Raw genomic sequence first — 22760 nt, 5'->3', positions numbered from 1 at the left:
GGACACTCACAACCTAACTGCTGAGTATATGTGATTTCAAAACAGGTCAGAGTAAGTTTCAGTACATAAAATACTAAACATTGGGGAGTGATCGGTATGCTGTAATGAAAACAGATGCTTGACTTTTCAGAAGAAAACTGCTGACACTGCAAGAGTTTTCAAATCCACAATTTTTCAGTTAAAAAATCACAAGCCTAACTGTAATCATAAGGCGCTTTTGTAAAAAGGGCAAATAACTCTCACTGGTATTTTGTATATAGATGCTTTTCTAACTTCAACTTGAAATTAGGGTACCACAGTAAAATAAGAGTGAAACTTTCTAGTAACATTGAAATATCCAAAATGATGGCTGTGGCAGCATCTAAGGCAACTGAGGGCCAAATGAGTTGCTGTTACTCGTGCCAGGATACCCACAGTTTTGTTACCACCGCATAACTAGGCCCAGTTTGGTGCTTATCTAGAAGACGCTTCCTGAATCAGTCCTTTCCAGGGTGCTGCAGCGAATCTGTCTTAAGAGTAACTAATTTCACCCTGAGGGTAGGGAGACCTTGCCGCGCGGTAAAAGGCTACTTTCTAAGGGAGACTCACACACTTTTCTGTTTGTTTCTTAAATAAAAGAATAACGCTTCCACGACGGAGCACTTCCAGAGGCAAACGCAGACTATGCGAGCATGCTTTTTATTGCTGTGTTCTCCAGACATGTATACCATACGGTTACAACGTGTGCAACTTTGCTCTGGGCCATTTAGCTTCTAAAAGGTTAATTTTCGACCTGTGCAGCAGAAAATCAGATTCCACTTCCCCGCGTAGACATCTCATACCAGAACAGCACTCATCTACTTCGCCTGTGATGAAAACACCTTATCCCGTTTTCTCCTGCCTTCTCTGTCTTCAACATTTCTCCCCAGCAACTTCGGCCACAAAACCTTCCAGTCCGCTAGTAAACCCGCTCGCCCACCGTCTCCTCACTACCCCACCTGCAGGAAGCTGTTGCTTCTCTTCCGCCTCCCCTTCGCTTCGGTCCCTTTCGGCTTCCGAGATCACAGCCCTGAAACCAGCAGCAACATACTGCGCACGCGCAGTAAAATGCCCATCGCTTTGCCTCTCGGGTACTGTCGGTTGGCCGGTTTCTTTCCATCTCTGATTCGCGGAGGCTGCTGCGCAGTAACTCTCGCGGTACTTGCGCCGCCCGTCGGCGGGAGCCGCCGCTGGTTCCTGGCGGGCGCTTTTAGCTTCTGTAGTCATCCGCCCTGCTGTGTGGCCAGCGGCCCGGCCGAACATCATGACGTCCGCCTTGGAGAACTACATCAACCGTATCCTCGAACTACCCGCCGCGGGTTTTAGGTGGGGCAGTGGCGAGGCCCGTGTCTGCGCTGGAAAGGCCGGGGGTCGGCGGGAGGTTGGGACGCTTCGGGGCCCGGGATGCGAGTGCGGGGATTAAGGATCTAGGACCCACCAATCCCCCCGCTGGGGCTGGAAACCATCGTTTCTGCGAGTCCAAGGTATCTTCTAATTTTAATCTGAAAAAAATACACCTACGTGGTTATTCCGAACTTTTCCCTGTCTCCATAGAAATCAGCTATTGATTCAACTTTACTATTTTTCCTAGGGTCTATACGGTATAAGATGAACGGTTTTACTAGCGGTGGCGATGGTCTTATAAATCCATGTATTTGTTTTATGCATAGGCTTTGCTAATCGATCGAGGATAGCAAAAAAAAAAAAAAAACTTTACATATTGTGCACAAACTAAGTTTCTGCCCTTTTACCACTTGAAAATTTAAACTTCTTTGTTGATGGAATTGAAATGATGTTTGCTGTCGTGATGGGTCGTTATGAGGGGCAGGTAACTTTAAAAAGTCTGAGTGAAGTACACTGTACCCCTGTTACCGTTTTAAGTCTCAGGACAGAAACACTATGTTGTGCTCTCATGTACAAATTTGGGACAAAAGTGAAATGCTAAATGCTTTTAATGATGCAAGCATATTAATATCAATGATGACACTGATTGTAGCTTTTCTTTTGAATCCCAGAAGCCAAGTCCTAAAAGACTGCCTTAAGGTACTTGAAATTCAGGATTGATTAGTTAGCCTTGATCCAATTTTTGTTTTATAGACGAAGAAACAGATCTAAGAAAGGGAGAAATATTTTTCCCAGTTGCCAGACTGGCAATATTTCTCAACTTAAAAAAAAAAAAAACAACAAAAAAACAAACAAAAAAAACACCCCAGCTGTTTTAAGATCAAATAGACTGATCATGTACAGAAAGGGACGCTCTTTTTCCATATTTTTCTAATTGTGTAATTGTCACAAAGAATTGAATAACGTAAAGTATTCAACACAGCAACAGATTTGTACATGAGAGCAAATGTGTTGAATAGTTGTATCTTAATTCTGTCATCTTTTTTCCTAGTAATTTAAATAGTTGTATCTTAATTCTGTCACCTTTTTTCCTAGTAATTTAAACCATTGTCAAATGTAAAATTTTCACTTTGCCTTCCCTGAGAAACGCTTTCCTTGATTCAGTTATCAGGAACTGTTGCTGTCATTACTTCTGATGGGAGAATGATTGTGGTAAGTATTTGGCTTATTCCTTCTCTGCTTTCTTCTGGGTTTATCGGTTGTAGATTTTTATGTAGAGCTTCTGATCTCTAATACCTAGGCATCACAGTACAATTTCATTGCAGTTTTCTTGTGATTCAGGTCTTTATCTCCAACAAAGAACAGCCTGTCCTTTTTTTTTTTTTTCACCAGTAAACATTGAGTGTAAGTTAATACAAGGATTCTAGAGGCTAGGATGAATAATAGACTCTGTCTTCAGGGAGCTTCTAGTCTAGTCAGCAGGTATCTGCCTGTATTTTATATTTATCTTCCTCTTTCATCCTTTATTTCCTTCCCCATTCAGTGATGTAACATTCACTAAATTGTAGAAATTTCTTTGAAATTTTGTGTATATCTCCTAGAAACTTTTTAAAGTATTTTTTAGACACTACATCTATAAAATAAATGGTAGGACTTGTATGATGTTGGAGTTCCCATTGTGTCTCAGCAAGTTAAGAACCCGACTGGTCTTGGTGAGGATGCTGTTTGATCCCTGGCCTCACTCAGTGGGTTAAGGATCCAGCATTGCCACAAGCTGCAGCAAGGCCTCAGCTGCAGTTCCAATTCAACCCCTAGCTTGGGCCCTTCCATATGCCACGGGTGCTGCCATAAAAAAGAAAAAAAAGACTTGTGTGGTGTTAATACTCTTTAGATATTCTTAGGTTGTATGACTTCTTGTCTTCTATAGAATTGTAGAATACATAAGGATGAATGGCTAAATTTATTTCATCTCATTTGTCTTTTTATCACAGTATCCCATTTTAGTTCTGGAAAAACCTTAGATTCTCCCCTTGATCTGTTCCTTGATCTGAGAAATTTATCCTGTGATTTTTGGCTACTTAATTTCTTCATTTATAATTCATACAATTGTTCACTTTCAAAGAAGTTTTAAGGCTGCTAAACTTCATTGTCTACCTGTATCTAATTCATATAATTGAATATTTTATTTTCCCATTCTGGAGTTCTCTTTTTGATTCTTTTTTTTTTTAATCGTTGTGATTTTCCTTAGTGGGTCCTTAAGTGACTAATATCAAGTGTCAGACTTTGCCATTTTTCAGATGTGTTCTATCACTTAATTTCAGTACAACTCTGTGAAGAGTTAACCCTGTATTCTAGGGCCAGAACCACGCTCAGAAAAAGTGAGTCACTTTCCCAGTCACATGGATATAAGTGGCAGAACCAAACTGGGATTTCAGTTAGATTTAATTCCAAAACTAAGGCCAGTTGTCTTGCTTTCTTCTTAAGAGAAAATCACATTTTTGTTTTTTAAGGTAGCTCACATTGCACTTTGTCAAGTAAGGACAGTTTGAAATCTTTTAATCTCATCTTAACTTTGAGAAGCCTATTGTTAACAAATGTTTGTAAATAGGTTTTTTATTTTGTGAAAATCTCAAGTTTAAATGCTCTTGTTTTGTCAACAAGATGGGTTAATAAATTGGAAAATTATTTTAACTTGATAGAAGAAGGAAAGCCATTTTTAAAAGGCATTTTGAGCACTAAAGTTCAGTAGTTTGTATTTCTTTGATACATGGCTCACTTCATAGAACAGTTATGTGTAAATGAAGCCAAGAAGTTATGTATGGGTGTGATTAGAACTATTTGCTACCTAGTTTAGTAAATACTCCATATTTTGTTTCTCTTCCAAATTCTAAGTTAACATTTTCTCTTTATTTCATTCTGATTTTATATATTTTGAGTTTCAAAACATGCAACTTTAATGGTGAGCTTGAGAGATTTAACCAACTAAAACCAATATGTTGATGTGTCTTTAGAAACTTCAATAGCATCTGAATTACTATGTTATACTAGGCTTATGTCTTCCTTTATTAAGAACCAAGCTTCTTCCATAAAACTTTCTCTGAATAGTTACTGCAAATTCTAGATTGTTCTAATTGTTACAGTCACATTTGTATCAACTATTACTGGAGGATTAAATAAGTAAATCCACATGAGGCCGATAGAACACTGTTTTGCAATACTAAGTACTCAAATCTTAGCTGTTATTTCCAGTTGAAGTTTGTGTATATTTATGGAATTGATTTGAATCTCTGAAAAGTGGTAAATTCTATTTGCTTGGTATAATATAGATCAGGGGTTTGGCTCTGAAGCTAGCCTTTCATGGTTTAGCTTCTAACTGCTATTTCTACCCATGAAACCTTGAAAGATTACTTTTTTGTGCCTCAATTTTTCTCCTCTGAAGTAGGAATATTTATAGTATCTAAGGCAAAGGATAGGGATTTGTTTAGATAATGTGTGCAGCATGTTTACTGGTATGTAACATGAAGTGATACTGTTACATTGCTGCTATGTATAGGAATATTTCCCTTAAGTTTCCCTTGTTTTAGTTTGCATCTTTAGAATATTAGCTCCTGGACTACCTGGACTTTTATGCTCTTTCCTTGGAAATAAACTAGTACATAGGTGTCCCTGTAGTTCTCAACAACTCTGCACACTAGTCAGAAGCGTGGTGGGTTCCCCCCCCCCAAAAAAAAAAACCCAAGAGGTAAACGCCCAAGAATGTGAATACTGTTGGTCATAAAGAAGCATTCTATCTTCCAGTGGACTTACATATACTTAAAAAGGGTACTTCTTTTGGAGTACCTGGCAACTAAATTTGTTGTGTGGTTGAATTTACACATTCAGGTAAATGAGAATATTTGTCTTTTTCTCTTGAATATTCTTTTACAGGGAACCCTGAAAGGTTTTGACCAGACCATTAATTTGATTTTGGATGAAAGCCATGAACGAGTGTTCAGTTCCTCACAGGGAGTAGAACAAGTGGTACTAGGGTTATACATCGTAAGAGGAGACAATGTGTAAGTAAAACATGTCTTTTTTTAAGGCAAGTTAAATATACTATAGATATATACTGCCTTGCTATATGGAGAAGGGTTTTTTATCTACCGAGATTTGTCTGAATTTCTAATAGTTAAGTAGCCTGGATGGGGTCCAGAAAGGGCCCTCCCTTGAATACGTCATTGGAGAGGCTTCTTAAAGTGTTCTTCCAAAATACTCCTAATTTCAAAGGAACATAAATATATATCTAGGGTCCAAGGCTAGCGTTTGAAAATGTCTTTGAAATCTCTTGTGTGAACAGTTTTAAATAATTATTGCTTTGTAACCTAGCTGAATTTATAAACAAGTATTTATCCATTACTTTTTTCTTCTAATTTGTAAATTTGATTTTAAGACATTTTCTTCTACTTTAAACTTCAATTTAAAAAAAATTAAGGAGTTCCTTTTGTGGCTCAGCAGAAAACAAATCTGACTGACTAGCATCCATAAGGATGCAGCTTCGATCCCTGGCCTTGCTCAGTGGATTAAGTATCCTGCATTGCCGTGAGCTGTGGGGTAGGTCACAGACATGGCTTGGATTGAGTGTTGCTGTGGCTGTGCATTAGCCAGCAGCTATAGCTCTGATTTGACCCCTAGCCTGGGAACCTGCATATGCCACAGATGTGGCCCTAAAAAGCCAAAAAAAAAAAAAAAGAAAGAAACATTGTTGTAGACCTAGCAGTATGCTGGAGCCAGCTTGTACTGACTCACAGAAGCAGATTTTTATATTTCAAGGAGTTTTGCAAGCTGGTAGATCATGTCTGTTGGTACCTTGAAATTGGCCATATGTAATTCACTACCTTATAAAAATGTTTTTCACCTTAAGTATTTTTTTTTACCATCTTCTCTCAGTTTTAGTCAGAAATAAGATTGTTTTAACCGATTTATTTTTTTCCCCTTAAATAATTACAGGGCAGTCATTGGAGAAATTGATGAAGAGACAGATTCAGCACTTGATTTGGGAAATATTCGAGCAGAACCTCTGAATTCTGTGGCACACTGAGAAAAAACTACATATGATGGACATCTGTAAATCTTTGTACAGAAACTGATTATTCTGAGGATGCTGTGCAGAATTTTTTATGAATGTGTCATTGTGGATTTTGACTCCATATTGATTCATTGTAATATGATATGTAAATTAAAATATTTCTACATTTTCATGAAAAACTGTTTTTGGTCTAAATCATACATTTGCTAGCTTGGTTTTATTTTTTGATTGAATAGTGTAAAAATCTAATTATTTTGAGAAGTTTTAGAAAAGATATATTTTAATACTTGTGGAAGACTAGTTGGAAAGAGAAATTCATGTACTATTTAAATTAAACATACAAATACCAATAGTGCAGGATACGTATGTTTCTTTCCTTTTTTTTTGTTTTCTTTTTGGCAGCCACACTTGTTACATGGAAGTTCCCAGGCTAGGGGTCTAATCAGAGCTGCAGCTGAGGCCACAGCCACAGCAATGCAGGATCCTAGCCACATCTGCAGCCTATGTCACAACTTGTAGCAACGCTGGATCCGTAACCTGCTGAACGACGTCAGGGATAAAACCCACATCCTCACGGAGACAGTGTTGGGTACTTAACCTCTGAGCCACAATAGGAACTCCATCTTTCCCTGATTTTTAAGAAAGTTGTAAGAAAGTAAGTCTTGTCTCCTGTAGTTATCTAAACCATTCCTGTTTATCATATTGCCCTGGCAGTTGCTCCCTAGCACTTTATAAGTGTGGTTTACTAAAAAGTGTGTTTGGTTGAGAAAAGGAAAAATGCTAACAAAGTTGTCTATTATCTGAAAAAAAAATATTGCTTGCACACAATCTTAAAAGTCATCTTAGCTTTTAATTTTAAGAATTGGGGAATTTCTAGTAGTAAAGGAGTGTTCTATTGTTTTTAAATGTGAGTAAATAAACCTTAAGTTTATATTGAGGCAGTGCTTGCTATTATTGTCAACAGCTTTCCATGACTCCCTGGTTCCATGAACCCAATTTCAAAAGAAGTAAACATGTTTTCTTCAAGCATGTCAGTCCTGTTCTTTGGTTGATTATTTGAGTGAAATCAATTAAGTAGATAAATGCCCCTCATCCACCAATAGGCTGTTTTCACACTTCGTTGTTTATGCTTTTAAGAGTCCATAGAAACATTGTTATAAGTAGTGTTTAGATATCCAGGCTAGTCCACTGGATTTCTCAGGGAGTCATCTGTAGGCCAAAGTGTGTAACTTTGTGATAAGAATGGAAAAATGCTTATATCCTTGTAATTGAAACAAAATTTCAATAGTTTTTTTTAATGACAGTGTTTAAAAATAGTTGGCAAGCTCTTTTTGTAAATATGTAGATAGTAATTATTTTAAGCTTTAAGGGTCCTATGGTCTCCTTCATACCTCAGCTTTTGTTATTGCAAGAAAACAGCCACAGATAATATATAAATTAATAATCATGAATGTGTTCCAATAAAACTTTATTTACAATAAGAGGTAGCAGGCTGGATTTTGCCTACAGGCCATCCTTTGCTGACCCCTGCCTCAAAATAAAAATGCAGACGGAATAGGAAGAGATAATGGCAAGATGTATAAATTCTGAAAAGGGCTTCTGGAATGGATCCTTTCTGAGTTTAAAGGTGGATTTCATATTTTTTAACACTGAAAACTACTTATTAGACATGGTAATTTTTTGTTCACAAATAAAACATTTTCTAGAGGAAAATATTTTCACAGAAACGACTTGTGAGAACTGTTGAGATAGTTCTCTTCTTTGGTCATCAAGCAAAATCACCCAGAATAGTTGGGTTGATGTTCCTGTGTTTAAGGCTGTGTCTGGGAGGATTAGAGGAAGTTTAGCTAGTACTGGCTATTCATAAATATTTGGTTTTTGTAATATAATGTTTTATAATCAAGTTAGTAATAAAATGAAAATAATGCAAAGTGGGTAAAACAAAAAGCCCACTTTAATTATAGAGACTGTAAACCAGATGTTCTAGTTAAATAAAATAGCGAAATTTTAAATTGGTAAACTAATTCCAAAAATCAAATAAGGAATACAAATCATTCAGTTGCCAAGTGAAATGTATTCTAAGCACATATGATGTTCAGAATCAGATGCTTTCTCAATATCTTGACCGAACAAAAATTATACAGAAACCAGTAAACAAACCATAGTCCCTCTTCCTCATGAGTTTCCAATATGATGCTTCCTCCTTTTGGAATCTAAAATCCCGTGTAAGGATGTATTTTCTTGATTGATTACAGAAAAATCATTCCCCAAATAGGAAATCAGATGCCTTTATTAAATGGTAGGGGAAATGCATGAAAATACATGCAATTCTTTATTCCTGGGTGCATAGGTTTTTTGTTGTTTTTTATGCTCATAACCAATTCAAGTTGGATTTCATTTTGCATGAGCATCGTAAAAGTGCCATAACTATGGCAGCTTGATTAATATGCAGTGTCAAGTCTTTTATATTCTTAATGAGATTTTGTTCTTAATCAGTTATTTATAAAAACACTCAAATCATTTTTAACCTGTAATTACCTCATGCTTTCTGACTCACAAAATCTAAGCCCAGCTTAATGAATCAAAGAAATCCTTGGCAAGGTATTTTCACTAAAGTTTATTGTAAAAGGCAATTAACTGCAAAAAGGACTTAACTTGTTTCTTTTTAACCAAAAAGACACTAACTGTTTAAAACATAATCTTTCTTTTTATGGCCACACCTGCAGCACATGAAGTTCCTGGGCCAGGGATTGAATCTGAGTCATGGCTGTGACCTTTGCCATATCTGTGAACTGCAGCAATGCCTGATCCTTTTAACCCACTGTGCTGGGCTGGGGGGTTCAAACCCATAACTGCAGCAACCCAAGCCACTGCAGTCAAATTCTTCATCCACTGAACCACAGCAGGAACTCCTTTTATTAATCCTTTTTAACTAAAAAGATAACAGCTAACAATTTAAAGCATAAAGATAATCTATTAATATTTGCTTTACTTAAATATTTGTTTAACACATTTATAAAGTCATTTTGAATTTTAACCTGTGAAATATTATGATAAAAACGTTTAAGTAGTGTTTAATAGAAATGTAGGCTATTCATGTCAACATTCTCAGATGTGTAACAAAAGATTTACCATGTGGATGAGAAGGTATATAGTCCCTTCTTAATGGCATGTGAACCTACTTGTACAGTAACCATAGTTAAAAAGCAATCCTTAACTGGCAATATAGTATATTCTGTGCCTTCACTTTTGAAATTAGGAGGCGTATTTACTGAGTGTGTATCATGTGCCAGGCATGATGCCAAGTGCTTATGATACTGATCATCTTACAAATGGAGAAATTGAAGCTTAACAGGGTTACATGTCTTATAGGAAGTCATGCTTGTGAATAACAGGGCTCTCAATTCAACCAAGGTTTTGTACCCCTTATGTAATATGGCCTGTGAACAGCAAGTATAACCTCAAAATCTCTGCTTTTACCAGAAGCCTGAAGGAAATGCTTAGTTATTTTAGGCACTTCCCAAAGCTGTATTGGGAACCATTTTCATTTGGCTACCAGAGATGCTTCAAATCTTCTTGGGCCCTGTTCTCACTGATTGTGGCTCAGTACGTCTGAAAAGGAGCAAAAACAGAATACTTACAAAATAGCTAAGTAAGGAAAGTGTGGTGGAATTATTAAAAGAACTAGCACTTGTCATATGCCCAGATGAATCCTCTATTATGCCTCAGAATCCTTAAGACAGGGATAATAACCTGCCTTCCAGGACTGTGACAAGTGAAACTACTCTACATTTAAAACACTTGGTATGATCTGTAGGCCGTAACAGTCAACAGCTACTCTAGTTATTCCAAAACCAATAGTAGAAAAGTTACAAACATGGGTCTTATCACCTTAGTTTTTTCAGAGTCCCACTGGCCATCACATCACTACAAGAGTTTGTGGTATATAAATCATGAGGATTTCAGGTTAAATGGAAGGTATGTGTAATAAGTATACAATATTTTAGCAATATATGGTAAGAGTCAGTATTTTTTAATGGAAATCATATACTCAACTCAGGGAGTTTGAAAATGAAAACCTGAAACTCATATGTAAACTGGGGCCTCTTCATTCTGAATTTGCATAATTATATACCTCATTTTATACATTTCATTTTACTCATTTTAAATTTTAGCTAATTTGGGGCTTTTCTCCCCCCAGCCATTCTTGCTGCATATGAAAGTTCCCGGGGGTGGGGGTGGGGGATCAAGCCCACACCGCAGCTAACCCAGCTGTTGCAATGACAATGCTGGATCCTTAACCTGCTGTGCCACAAGAGAACTCCTGGGCTTTTCTTTGGGGGAGGGGGAAAGGGAGGGGGGAGACTGCTATTCTCAGTTTTTAGGTCATGAACAAATTTGACTAAAAAATTTACCTTCTGGAATTCCTGTTGTGGCTCAACAGGAATCGAATCTGACCGGTATCCATAAGGATGCAGGTTTGATCCCTGGCTTCACTCAGTGGGTTAAGGATCCAGTGTTGCTGTGAGCTATAGTGTAGGCCAGCGGCTATAGCTCTATTTCTACCCCTAGCCCGGGAAACTCCATATACCGCAGATGCCGCCATTAAAAAAAAAAAAAAAAAGAAATTTACTTTCTGTTTACATGTAAGATGGAAAAATAAATGTTGACAAGGTAAAGCTACCTCTATCGAGGTTGACACTGATCCATTAAACAGCATAGGTCTTTCATTCAACCAGCTACAAATTAATTTAATTGCAAGATACTTAGTCTTCATTTCTATTTTGTTTATAGGAATTATTCATGTGAATTTCGTCTGATGCTTTGACATTATCTTTATTCCTCTCCATAGTGGGAAAAGTACAGGACATGAGCATAGTTCACCTTTGTGAATCAATGCTGCCTCCTAGTGCTTCCTTTTCTATGTGTTCACAAACTTTAAAAAACAGATTTTGGAGTTTTGTTAAGGACATTTGTCAACCATTAATGCACCCTAGATAACGTGCTCAAAAATGTGACTATACCAAGGAACAATATTAACAATATTAAGTCTTTTGTCCTTGTGCAGCTTGTATATGTCTGTGGAGCACCTCACCCAAATCATCCTGACTCAAAAATTTACCCAGCAAGGTCACGAGTTGTTTCATCAAATTCTTTCAGAACCCTAGGATATCTTGAGTTCATTTGAAGCCACCAGCAACTATCTTTTTAAGTGGACAGAATTCGTATTAATTATTTCCCCAACATTCTTCTATTTTAGGATTAAAGAGTCTGTGTAGGTTACTTAACACTAAGGATAAACACAAAAAGCAGTCTTCTATCATTAGTTAACAGTATACCATCTACTGCCTGCTATTGTCATCTGATGAATGGAGGAGTAGAAAACCATTCTCTAAGACATCTTTCAGATCTTTTCTTAGGTTTAGCATAAAAAAAATTTAAACATCCTTTTTTTATTTTTTTTATTGTCTTTTTGCCATTTCTTGGGCTGCTCCCGTGGCATATGGAGGTTCTCAGGCTAGGGGTCTAATTTGAGCTGTAGCTGCCGGCCTATGCCAGGGCCGCAGCAACTCAAGGTCTGAGCCGCGTCTGCGACCTACACCACAGCTCACGGCAACGCCGGATCGTTAACCCACTGAGCAAGGGCAGGGATCGAACCCACAACCTCATGGTTCCTAGTTGGATTTGTTAACCACTGCACCACGACGGGAACACCAACATCCTTTATTTTTAATTTGTTTTCTGCACCCGAGGCACATGGAAGTTCCCAGGTCAGGGATTGAACCCAAGTTTCAGCTGCAACATATCCGGGTTTCTTTAACCCACTGTGCCAGGCCAGGGGTTGAACTGCCTGGTTGACCTGAGCTGCTGCAATCAGATTCCTTTTTTCTTTTTATGGTCACACCTGTGATATATGGAAGTTCCCAGGCTAAGGGTCAAATCTGAGCTGGTGCTGTGGTCTACACCGCAGCCACAGCACTACTGGATCTGAGACACATCTGCAACCTACACCACAGTATGTGGCAATACTGGATGTTATATTGGGTTCTTAACCCACTGCACCACAATGGGAATTCCCATCCAATTTTTGTATTGATTCTTTTTTATTATACCCTTTTACTGCCATCTTTTTTGCACATGTTTCTTTTTAAAACATCCTTTTATTTTATCAATGTATTACTTGACAGGAGTGACACAAGTCAAGTATTGATAAAACTAGGATCAAAATCTCATCCTATTATTTCTACTCTTGTTTTCTTTCAGCTCTGTGATATAGCTTCTTTTCTCATTAGGGTGATTTTTTAATTATACTACAAACATTTTGCTTTTAGTTTTCTATTCCCAATATGCTGGCTTTATAATACCATATAATGAAAATGGTACCAAATTGTTAGTATATTTGAAGTATGTTAAAGGGAAAAGAATTCAGGGGTAGGGGCTTGAGGTGAGACAGACAGACATCTCAGGGGATATAACACATTCTGACATGTACAACAAACATGTATGTGGGTGGGTGTGTGTGTGTTGGGAGGTGGATTGTCAGGAAAATAAGATTTCTGTTTGATGTCTGAAAATATGCATAAAATATCTTATGTTTCATCTAATTTGACTCATATGAGGAAAATCATAGATTATAATAAATTGGACTCTACAAAGAGGAAAACTCAAACATAAGTTTCCAGAGACTGCTGCAAATATGGTTTGTTTATATAACATTTTAAAATATACAATCTGAAAGAGGTCATAATGATAGCCACATTTTTAAAAAATTAATTTTATTTATCTCAAAAGTTACAATTTTAAAAAGTGTTTAGGTCTCTCAACCTAATGGGTAAACTTTATTGTAATTATGCAGAAAAGAATTAGACAGATAGGTATAATTTTATAGAAATTTTAAAATTAGAGTTAGGTGAGGCCAGGTAGCATGGCAGTGAAGGGAGTCAGACTGAGTTTAAATAAATTAATCTTCCTATGTCTTGGTTTCTCCCAGAAAAATGGGACAACCCTCCTTGGGTTGTTGTGGAGATTAAGATAATAAGCACAAGAACATGGCTTGGAACATAGTAATTTGTCAGAGTTAATGGTAGCTAACATATATCCTAATACTGAATGATGAACCTCAAGTTATCTATTGTATCCTAGGGAAACTACTCAAAAGTAATTAAGAGAATTCCTTTGATGGAAAAAAATGCTAAGATTCTCTTCAGACCTATAAGGTTATTGTAAATGAAAGTGTTTTTCCTGGTGCAAAAGGTGATATGAAGTTTTGACCAGTACATATTTTTTGAATGCCAGAGGTAGAGAAAGAAAAGAGAAAAGCAGAGTCAAAGTGGTTAGAAATCATAAAAAGATTAGATCTCTTTAGTATGAAAAGATAGACAGACAATGGGAATATGCTTGAAGTCTGAAATGAATGAATATGAACTTGCATATTCAATTTCATATATTAAAACTAAGCATTATATGAAGATTGGAAGGATAGTTTAGGGCAAATTACATTCTCCATTAAAGAACTTATGCAGATCATCATTAATTAAGATTAGTTAATTAAAAGAAGACAATCAACTGATCTCTAGTCTCCAGGCCACAGCTAACTGAGATCTGTCCTCAAACCCTGCATAGCAAAAACAAAGTACCAACTGCTACTTTAACTATGAAACATATTAAAATGAACAAACTCTAGGCCTAATCAGGTTTCTCAGGAAGAAAAATTAAAAAGAGCAAACATATAGCTAAATCTGATTTCACAAAACAGTTCTTCATCGCATACCTGGATACTATCAATGCAAAGGTGCTATGGGGGGAGAAGTGGGTTTGGGAGCCTAGCCAGCTTGGAGTTAAATTATGGTTCAGCAACTTCTTAACCAAGGGATATCGAGCTGATTAATCAATCTCTCTGAATGGCAATTTTGTAATTAACAAAAAGAAGAATATGACAGCATGGCAACCTTGCAAAGTTATTATGATGATTATGCCCAGAACACATGTTAACTACATAATATGGTTTCCAGGGCAGAGTAAAACACTGTTAGTTCCATTTCTATTCATTCCCTTATTTAAAAAGTAATGAATGAGTCTATAAAATCCTACTTGTTTGATGAGTCTTCTTTAGAACTCTTATCCATTGCTAAAATGTAAAATGGATTTGAATCAGCAATAGAAAAAATATATGATAATATTAACAATACAGTACTCTGATGCTTTGCTTTAAAGTATTCTTTTGGAACATAGACAGAAGATATTCCAGAGTGAATATTGCTTATAATATTGGTAGACTATTAATGCATTAAAATCTCCCACTTCCCCACCTCCACAATCATTATATGCAACAGGGAATGTGGTTTATCAAAATTTGACACCTAGAGGTGAATTAGTTATCATAATCCTAACTTAACCCTGTCAAATCAGAAAATGGCATCATGATATAGAATTGATTTCACAATTGGAGCATACAAATAAACTGATTGACTGATTGATTGCTTGTCTTTTTAGGGCCGCACCCGCTGGCATATGGAAGTTCTCAGGCTAGGGTTGAATTGGAGCTATAGCTGGCAGCCTATACCAAAGCCACAGCAACTTCACGAGGCCAGGGATCAAAGCTGCATCCTCATGGTTACTAGTCAGATTCATTTCTGCACCATTTTTCTGGACCTCTTTCTCTAGTGGCAGTAAGGAGACCACATACTGATTTCTCTCTGATTCTCTGGGAGGGGAGTGTAGGTTGAGACTGTTCAGTGTACCATGAAGCCCCATCCTAAGGTCTGAAGGCACCATACTTTGCAAGATAGTAGGTAATAGAAAACAGATAAGAGGAGTTCCTGTCATGGCGCAGTGGTTAACGAATCCGACTAGGAACCATGAGGTTGCGGGTTCGGTCCCTGCCCTTGCTCAGTGGGTTAAGGATCCGGCGTTGCCGTGAGCTGTGGTGTAGGTTGCAGACGCGGCTCGGATCCCGCGTTGCTGTGGCTCTGGCGTAGGCCGGTGGCTACAGCTCCGATTCAACCCCTAGCCTGGGAACCTCCATATGCCGCGGGAGCGGACCAAGAAATAGCAACAACAACAACAACAACAAAAAGAAAACAGATAAGAGATGATGATCTTTGCAAAAACTTTCCAGCTGCCAGGGGAAAGGAGTACAAAAAAGATGTGTGAACTTCCAAGTATGTACTTCCTCTTCTCTTCAAGAAGATGCTAGTAAACTCATGTAGCCCTAGCCATTTTATCTACCTTGTTAACTGAGTCCTGCAAACTTGGTTGTTCCTTTCTTGGAGGAACAAATTAAAAGTCCCTATGTGAAGAACTTCCTTACTCTGAACTCAACCTCATTGGATGTTATACTCAATGAGATAAGTTTAAGATGATCCACTGAGGAAATGGTGAGAATCTGCCGGAGTGGAACCTGCCAGATATGCAAATAACAATTTATATCAACATATTCCAGCTATCAGAGTATGACATCAGTTGTCCTCTCTAGTGGGAGAAATTTTTATTTGTTCCATGTAAGCCAAAACAGTGCCTTTTTTTGGTTTTTGGTTTGGTTTGGTTTGGTTTTAGCTGCTCCCGCACCATATAGAAGTCCCCTGGGTGAGGGATTGAACCTTCACTGCTGCAGAGACAATACTGGATCCTCAACCTACTGTGCCACAGCGGGAACTCCAAACAATGCCATTTTAAAAGGAATTTTCATGATAGAGAAACTAGTTGTAGAAAGTAAGCCATACTGTGTGGCAAAGACTGTTCAGGTTCATCTTTCAAAGGAAGAGGATCAGTGAGAAACATTTGAAAAAGAGCATTTATAGTCAATATTGACTCTCTTTCCCATAAGAGGCTATTATGAAAGAGTTTGCAATTCTAGTTTTTAAGTGGTGACTTCTTGAGATTCTCTCTTTTTTGGTACTAAAGAGGCTGGACTCTGAGATAGCAGGATGGTCAGTGTAGCATGATGTCACATTCTAAATCCTTTTTCACAATCATGCTTTGTCAGCCTGTAAGGCATGATGATGAGTCTGATGCCAAAGGACAAAGAAAACCTTTCTCATTAACTTGGCTTCTTTTTTTTTTTTTTTTTTTTTTTGCTTTTTAGGGCCACACCCACAGCATGTGGAGGTTCCCAGGCTAGGGGTTGAATCAGAGCTACAGCTGCCGGCCTACGCCCCAGCCACAGCACTTCTAGATCTGAGCTGTGTCTGCAACCCACACCACAGCTCAGGGCAACACCAGATCCTTAACCCACTGAGCAAGGCCAGGGATGGAACCCACCACCTCATGGTTCCTAGTCAGATCTGCTACGCCATGTCACGAGGGGAACTCCTAACTTGGTTTTTTTACTTGTTTGTTTTTTAAACCATTTAAAAAAGCTATCCACTAATCTTTCTATTACAGAATTCTGTAGCATGACTTCGTTACCTTGAAAATCAAATTATAAAGATCAAAGTAAGAAAATGTAGATGTTACCCCCAAAATAGAAGCATATGGAAATACAAAGCAAATAATTTTCAATGTATTGAAATTAGAAAAAGGCTTCTTGTCCTCCAATACTAGAGAAATACCACTACACCTAAAAGACACAATGATGTTTGGTTGAGTGAATAAGTGAATAAATGAAAACCATGTTTTCCTTGGACGAGACTTTTGAAAAACCATATTAATTAACTCTGTGAGTACCTTGACAGTAAGACACACATATTTTTAATGCTTGTCTTTTTTTTTTTTTTTGGCTTTTTTAGGGCCACACTCATGGCATATGGAGGTTCCCAGGCTAGGGGTCTAATCAGAGCTACAGCTGCCGGCCTACACCACAGTCACAGCACTGCCAGATCTGAGCCGTGCCTGCGACCTATACCACAGCTCACGGCAACAGCAGATCCTTAACCCACTGAGCGAGGCCAGGGATCGTACCCACCACCTCATGGTTCCTAGTTGGATTCATTTCCATTGTACCATGATGGGAACTCCCATGCTTTTCTTTTTGACATCTAATAAAAGTCCTGATTTATAGATGGTCTACTAAATTTAGATAAAACTAATGGTTGCCTCATACAGTTGTTCAAGTCATAAAGGTCACTAAGTCCAAGGAAGCACAATTTTCCTGGCAGCATTTTTGTTTTTGTGGCATATTTTTATACTTCTATTAAAATTTTAAGTCCAGAAATGGGCTATTTCTATATTTATCATACAAATACAAATCTTCTGCCTGATGGCAATAAAATTTCTTGTTCTAACAAAACTAGTAAATGTTACGGACTAGATGCTTGTGTCCGCCCCCCCCCCCAAATTCATATGTTGAAACCCTAATTCCAATGTGATAGTATTTGGAGGCAGGGTCTTTGGGAAGTAATTAAGTCATGGGAGCCCTCATAAATGGGTGTGGTGCCCCTGTAAGAAGAGGCTGGAGATAGCTAGCTCTTTCCATGATAGGAGGACACAGCGAGCAAACCAGGAAGAGGGCCCTCATCAAGAACCCCACCATATAAACACCCTAGTCTCAGACTTTCAGCCTCCAGAAGATGGGAATAAATGTTCGTTGTTTAAGCTACCTAGAACTTGTTCTGGCAGTCTAAATTGATCAAGAAATCAAATCATGACAATTATCCAATAAATGGAAGAAAAGTATTTTGTTTTAAGAGAAACAAAACATTCTCTCCAAATTATGAAAAAGGAAGTTTGGTAATAGATTGTTAATGCAAACATATATAAAATAGCTCGGAATTATCAATTAGGAATTGCTTTAATAATTTCTACACTGATCACCAAAAGTAAATACAAAATGTGATACCCTATTCGTATTAGTGTGCAGCACCTTAGACATGTCTTGTTGCAATCTGTGTTGTTTTCTGTTGTTTAAAGTTCCAGTTTAGACATGTACTTTTCTCACCGATAAATCACTATAACATAAGTGATTGTCTCTTAATAATCATTCACTAGAAATGATTTGTTGTAAAAATAACAATCCTATTTCATAAGAAATCCAATTTATCTGTAATTATAGAGAAACAAATGACATAATTATTTCCTAATTTGTACAAAGGCAACATATGGATTTAATGAATTTATTGAAGTTTTGAAGCTAAATAAATTTCTCCTCAGACATTATTTCAGAATTTCACAATTAACTTTTTAAATAATCACAAATTGTAGAATTTCAAAAAAGAAAAACAATGAAATTTACATGTTTATATTGAAATAGCTCTTTTGTTATCAAAACTTTCATAAGTCTACTTTCTCTATCTTTGTCAGGACCACCAATAGAAAATTCACTATGAGAAGTCTTAACGGGATAGCTAGGCTTGAGATGAAGGATATTTGAATCCCTTTTATTATTTTTTCTGAGAAACTACACGGTGATCATTATGTAGAAAAAAATGTGGTAAATAACATTGCTATTTTTAATACTAAGGTAAGGTACCGTTCATATTACATAATACTCATGTGTCTGATAACAGAAGAGACAGCTCATAACTACTACTAATAATTACATAAAATTAGTATATAATTATCTATACACTTCAAATTTGAGAGCTTTACTAGCTTTATATTAGCATTTACATGAAAAATTATTCTCAAGTCATCCTGAATTGAAAGCATATTAAATTAACCAGAGGTAGCATGACATGATAGGAATAGACCTGAAGTCCTGAAGCTTATTAGTTCTTGTCCCAGTTCTAACACAGCAATTTTTCTTGTCAAGTACTTTTTCTGAGGCTTGGTGTCTTCTTCTATAAGATGCTTGCCCTTCCTAACTCACAAGGGTTTTTGTAAGGTTTCATAAGATGACATATACAAATATATTGTGAGATGGCGAAGCAACAGAAGGATTCACTTTTAAATTTTATTACTTGTCCTGTTCTGGATCCTTAAATAAAATCTTTTGTCTATTTTTACATAGTTCCTAAGCTTTCAAATTTGCAGTTTTCACAAAATGTTTTAGATCCTAACATTGCTTATTAGGTGGCCTATTGTTTGTGGTTTGAAATTTCATGACTTGCTCAGCTACTCCAATACCATAATTTGTAACTAAAGTTATATATATACTATAAATCACTAGGTAAAATACTTGTGATTGCATATAAAAAAATTTAGGGTCCCTATTAACAGCGGCCAATCATCCTAATGGGAGAGAGTTAACAGAGGCCAAGTCTAATTTGGAAAATTATTTCCTTTTCTACCCATGTACATTTCAAACCAAATGATCTTCATGGGAATAATTTTAAACCTTCATGTTGATCCCCAACTGTCTTGGAAGATGGAAGATAACTTTAATATTTGGATACTGATACGTGGATGGATTTGAATGATTCTTTCCTGGGGGAAACAGGTCCTTTGGATTCAGAGAAAGAATCCTGTTGAACCTTAAAAATTATGGCAGCCTCTCCTAAAACAGATGTGAGGGATTTTCATTATTATGTCAAACTTGTAACTTGAGTAGTCAACCTTAGTAGTAAGTAGCCCTTATCTAAAGTAAGTAAGTAGTCCCCCACTGCTATGGGGTAGGTGACTTAGGAGCTTTCATAGGCTGACACAGGTGGCTACACAGGACATAGGTCTTGGGAGTTGATCTGAGAGCAAAGAAAAGGAGACTTCATGCAATGCTATTTAAATCTGATGGCTTCAACTGGCCTCTATTAGCACTTTTTTTTGGCATTTTTTTTTTTAGGGCTACACCCACAGCATACGGAGGTTCCCAGGCTAGGGGTCAAGTTGGAGCTACAGCTGCCAGCCTATGCTGCAGCCACAGCAACGTGGGATCCGAGCCATGTCTATAACCTACACCACAGCTCACAGCAATGCCGGATCTCTGATCCACTGAGCGAGGCCAGGGATCAAACCCACATCCTCATCGATACTAGTGGGATTCATTTCTGCTATGCCACAACAGGAACTCCCTTATTAGCACTTCTTAGATTCATACCCTAAAGGTCCCATTGCCTCATTCTAACACCATCCCTGCTTTCCTGGCAAGAACAACAAAGTCCTCGAAGGGGAATCTAGTGACTAAGGTCTCAATTTGTTGCCCTGAAGCTTGGCTTTGGGGATTCTTTCTGGTTTTCCACCTGGCGGGGGATGCAGATTTTAGGATCTATATTTGGAGATGGTCAACTCCCAGATTGGGATCCCAAGACACAAAGTAGCAAAGTATCACTTTCAACTGATTGTTGCCAGCTCTCACGGGGTCACCTAAGCCTAAATCCTCTCCTCCTCCAGAAAACACCACTGCTTTTTGTATGTACTCTTGTACATACCAGCAAACAAGAACCACTTATGGTACAAAAATGAAGCTAAAACGCATTCCAGGCAGAGAGATTAGAGTGCATGAAAGCCCTGAGGTTATAAATGATTTGACTCTTTCAAAGGACTGAAAGCCATTTAGTGTGGCAGAAGCACAGAAGAGCAGGGGTAGAGTGATTTAAAGATATACTTAGAACCTAGACCACAGCGAAGCTTAAAGGACTTGCTAAGGATTTTTAATTTTTCTCCATGAGAAACAAGGTGGATTTTTAAGTAAGGAAAGTGACACAAATTTATTTATGCTGTGAAAGAAATACCAATGCAAGAATTGTTCAAAAGTTTTCTTCTCTCAGATAGGCATAGCCTGGTCCCGTAAGATAAGCAAACATCAAGAGCTCAACAAATTATCTAAAAAATACTCCAGGCTAGTTTTGTGGTGAAAATTGAGGCTTAGTGATCATTTAGAGCCCATTGTAATAACTTAAGGAGAAAATAAGAGCATGAACTCAGGCAATGAAAGTGGGTTGGGTGACAAGGATACAAACAGAGGTGGAAACAGCTCATTAGAGGGAGAAGGTAATAACACTTCTAGATGTCTGTGTCCCTCCCATACAAATAGAGAGGTCCTGGGCACTGATGGGTGGTTCTGCAGGACCAAAATGTCATCTCCTAGAAGAGGAGACAGAAGCCTGATGGAAGTGAGTTCAAGAGAGAATGTGAGGAGAAACACTGGAGACAATCATTCCATACAACTCTGCCAAGGGAACTTTGTGCTTAGAGAAAGGAAATATGGACAGTAGCTCCAAGTTTTGTCTTATGTTTGTTGGTTTTTTAGCACTGGAGAATTACAGCATATATTGAGGAAAGAAAAAAAGATCATGTCAGAGTCGGAGAGGGGAGAATTAATGGAGCAAATGGACCTGAGAGGTCAAGCAGTGATCATCTGTTTTCCAAGTGGACAGACTGGCTTACGTAGGAGCAGGGATATTTCATCCACAGAAACAGGCAAAGAGGAAAAATGATGGGCAAGGTGCAGGCAAGTGGGTCAGTGTGGTCCTGCAAGCTTTTGCAAGTTCCCTTCTGGCTGCTTTTCTCTTCAGCAAAATATGAAGCAAGGTCATCAAAGTAAAAGACAGATGGAGAAGGTATGAAATAATGATTTGCAAGGATGGGAGTATAAGTGGATCTGTGAACTATCCTTGTAGCTAAGTATCATTTAAGCTCAGTAGAATTTTTTTTTTTTATGTTTGTACATCAGGCATTTCCAATGCTAAACTAGCACTTAATAATCATTATTATACATGCAATGTTGAAAGACCATCTAGTACAATGCTATTATTCGGAAGTGCTTTACTGTTAAAAAATGGGGGGAGGGGGCTTTAATTAGCACTTAGTGCCAATACTGTATTTTCACTTTTCTCAATCTAAACAAAAATTGTTTATGGCTGGAAGGGTCCTGAGAGATTGGCATAAATGTTCCCAAGAAAGAGATGATGTTGGCCTGGACTGCACTGGCAGCAGTGGTCAAATTCTGTACACATTTGGAAGTAGTGCATGTAGGTTTTGCTACCTGATTATATGTGGCCTTTGAAAAAGAAGAAAGTCAAGAATGACACTAAAACTGTTGACCTGAGCAACATGAAGAATAGAGTTACCTGTTTTTAAGTAAGACAGTGACAGAATGGAGTATCAGGAGATCAGTGGAGACTTGTTAAGTACGAGATGCCTATAGAGTCTATAGACAACTGGATATTAACCTCTGAGTTCAGGATAAAGGACTAGACTGGAACTCCCAAACTTGGAGTTGATAGCATATAGATGATATTTAAAACCATGGGACCAAATGAGATCATATCCAGAAGGGAATACGGATAGGTGAGGAAATTCTGGATATATTTTGTCATTAGAATGGACAAGATTTGCTGGCAGTCTAAGTGCAGGTATAAAAGGTAAGATTCCAGGATGACTTCAGTGATTTAGAGGAAAAAAATGAAGTTATTAATGGGATGATCCTGGATCTCTCCATTATTGGAGACAAAGAGGAATCAGCAAACCAGACTGAGAAGGAATGTTTAGAAATGAAGGAGTCAAACCAGGGATGTGTGAC

The 22760-nt window shown here is 37.6% G+C and overlaps 1 protein-coding gene across 1 annotated transcript; it reads left to right on the top strand.

Annotated features, from left to right (window-relative positions):
* The first annotated feature begins 1162 nt into the window (after positions 1 to 1162).
* LSM8 (LSM8 homolog, U6 small nuclear RNA associated) lies at positions 1163 to 6606 on the top strand. Its single transcript, XM_047763676.1, has 4 exons — positions 1163 to 1313; positions 2534 to 2574; positions 5290 to 5417; positions 6349 to 6606. The coding sequence occupies exons 1-4, from the start codon at positions 1283 to 1285 to the stop codon at positions 6437 to 6439; spliced, it is 291 nt and encodes a 96-aa protein (XP_047619632.1). The 5' UTR covers positions 1163 to 1282; the 3' UTR covers positions 6440 to 6606.
* Positions 6607 to 22760: the final 16154 nt, after the last annotated feature.

This window comes from Phacochoerus africanus, chromosome 16 (genome assembly GCF_016906955.1).
Source record: "Phacochoerus africanus isolate WHEZ1 chromosome 16, ROS_Pafr_v1, whole genome shotgun sequence".
Taxonomy (NCBI): Eukaryota; Metazoa; Chordata; class Mammalia; order Artiodactyla; family Suidae; genus Phacochoerus; species Phacochoerus africanus.
This window is presented reverse-complemented; position numbering and strand designations above follow the sequence as displayed.

Coding starts and splice junctions, on each gene's coding strand:
- LSM8 (XM_047763676.1), top strand. CDS start 1,283: ATGACGTCCGCCTTGGAGAACTACATCAACC. Junction 2,575..5,289: donor CTGATGGGAGAATGATTGTG/GTAAGTATTTGG, acceptor ATTCTTTTACAG/GGAACCCTGAAAGGTTTTGA. Junction 5,418..6,348: donor ATCGTAAGAGGAGACAATGT/GTAAGTAAAACA, acceptor AAATAATTACAG/GGCAGTCATTGGAGAAATTG.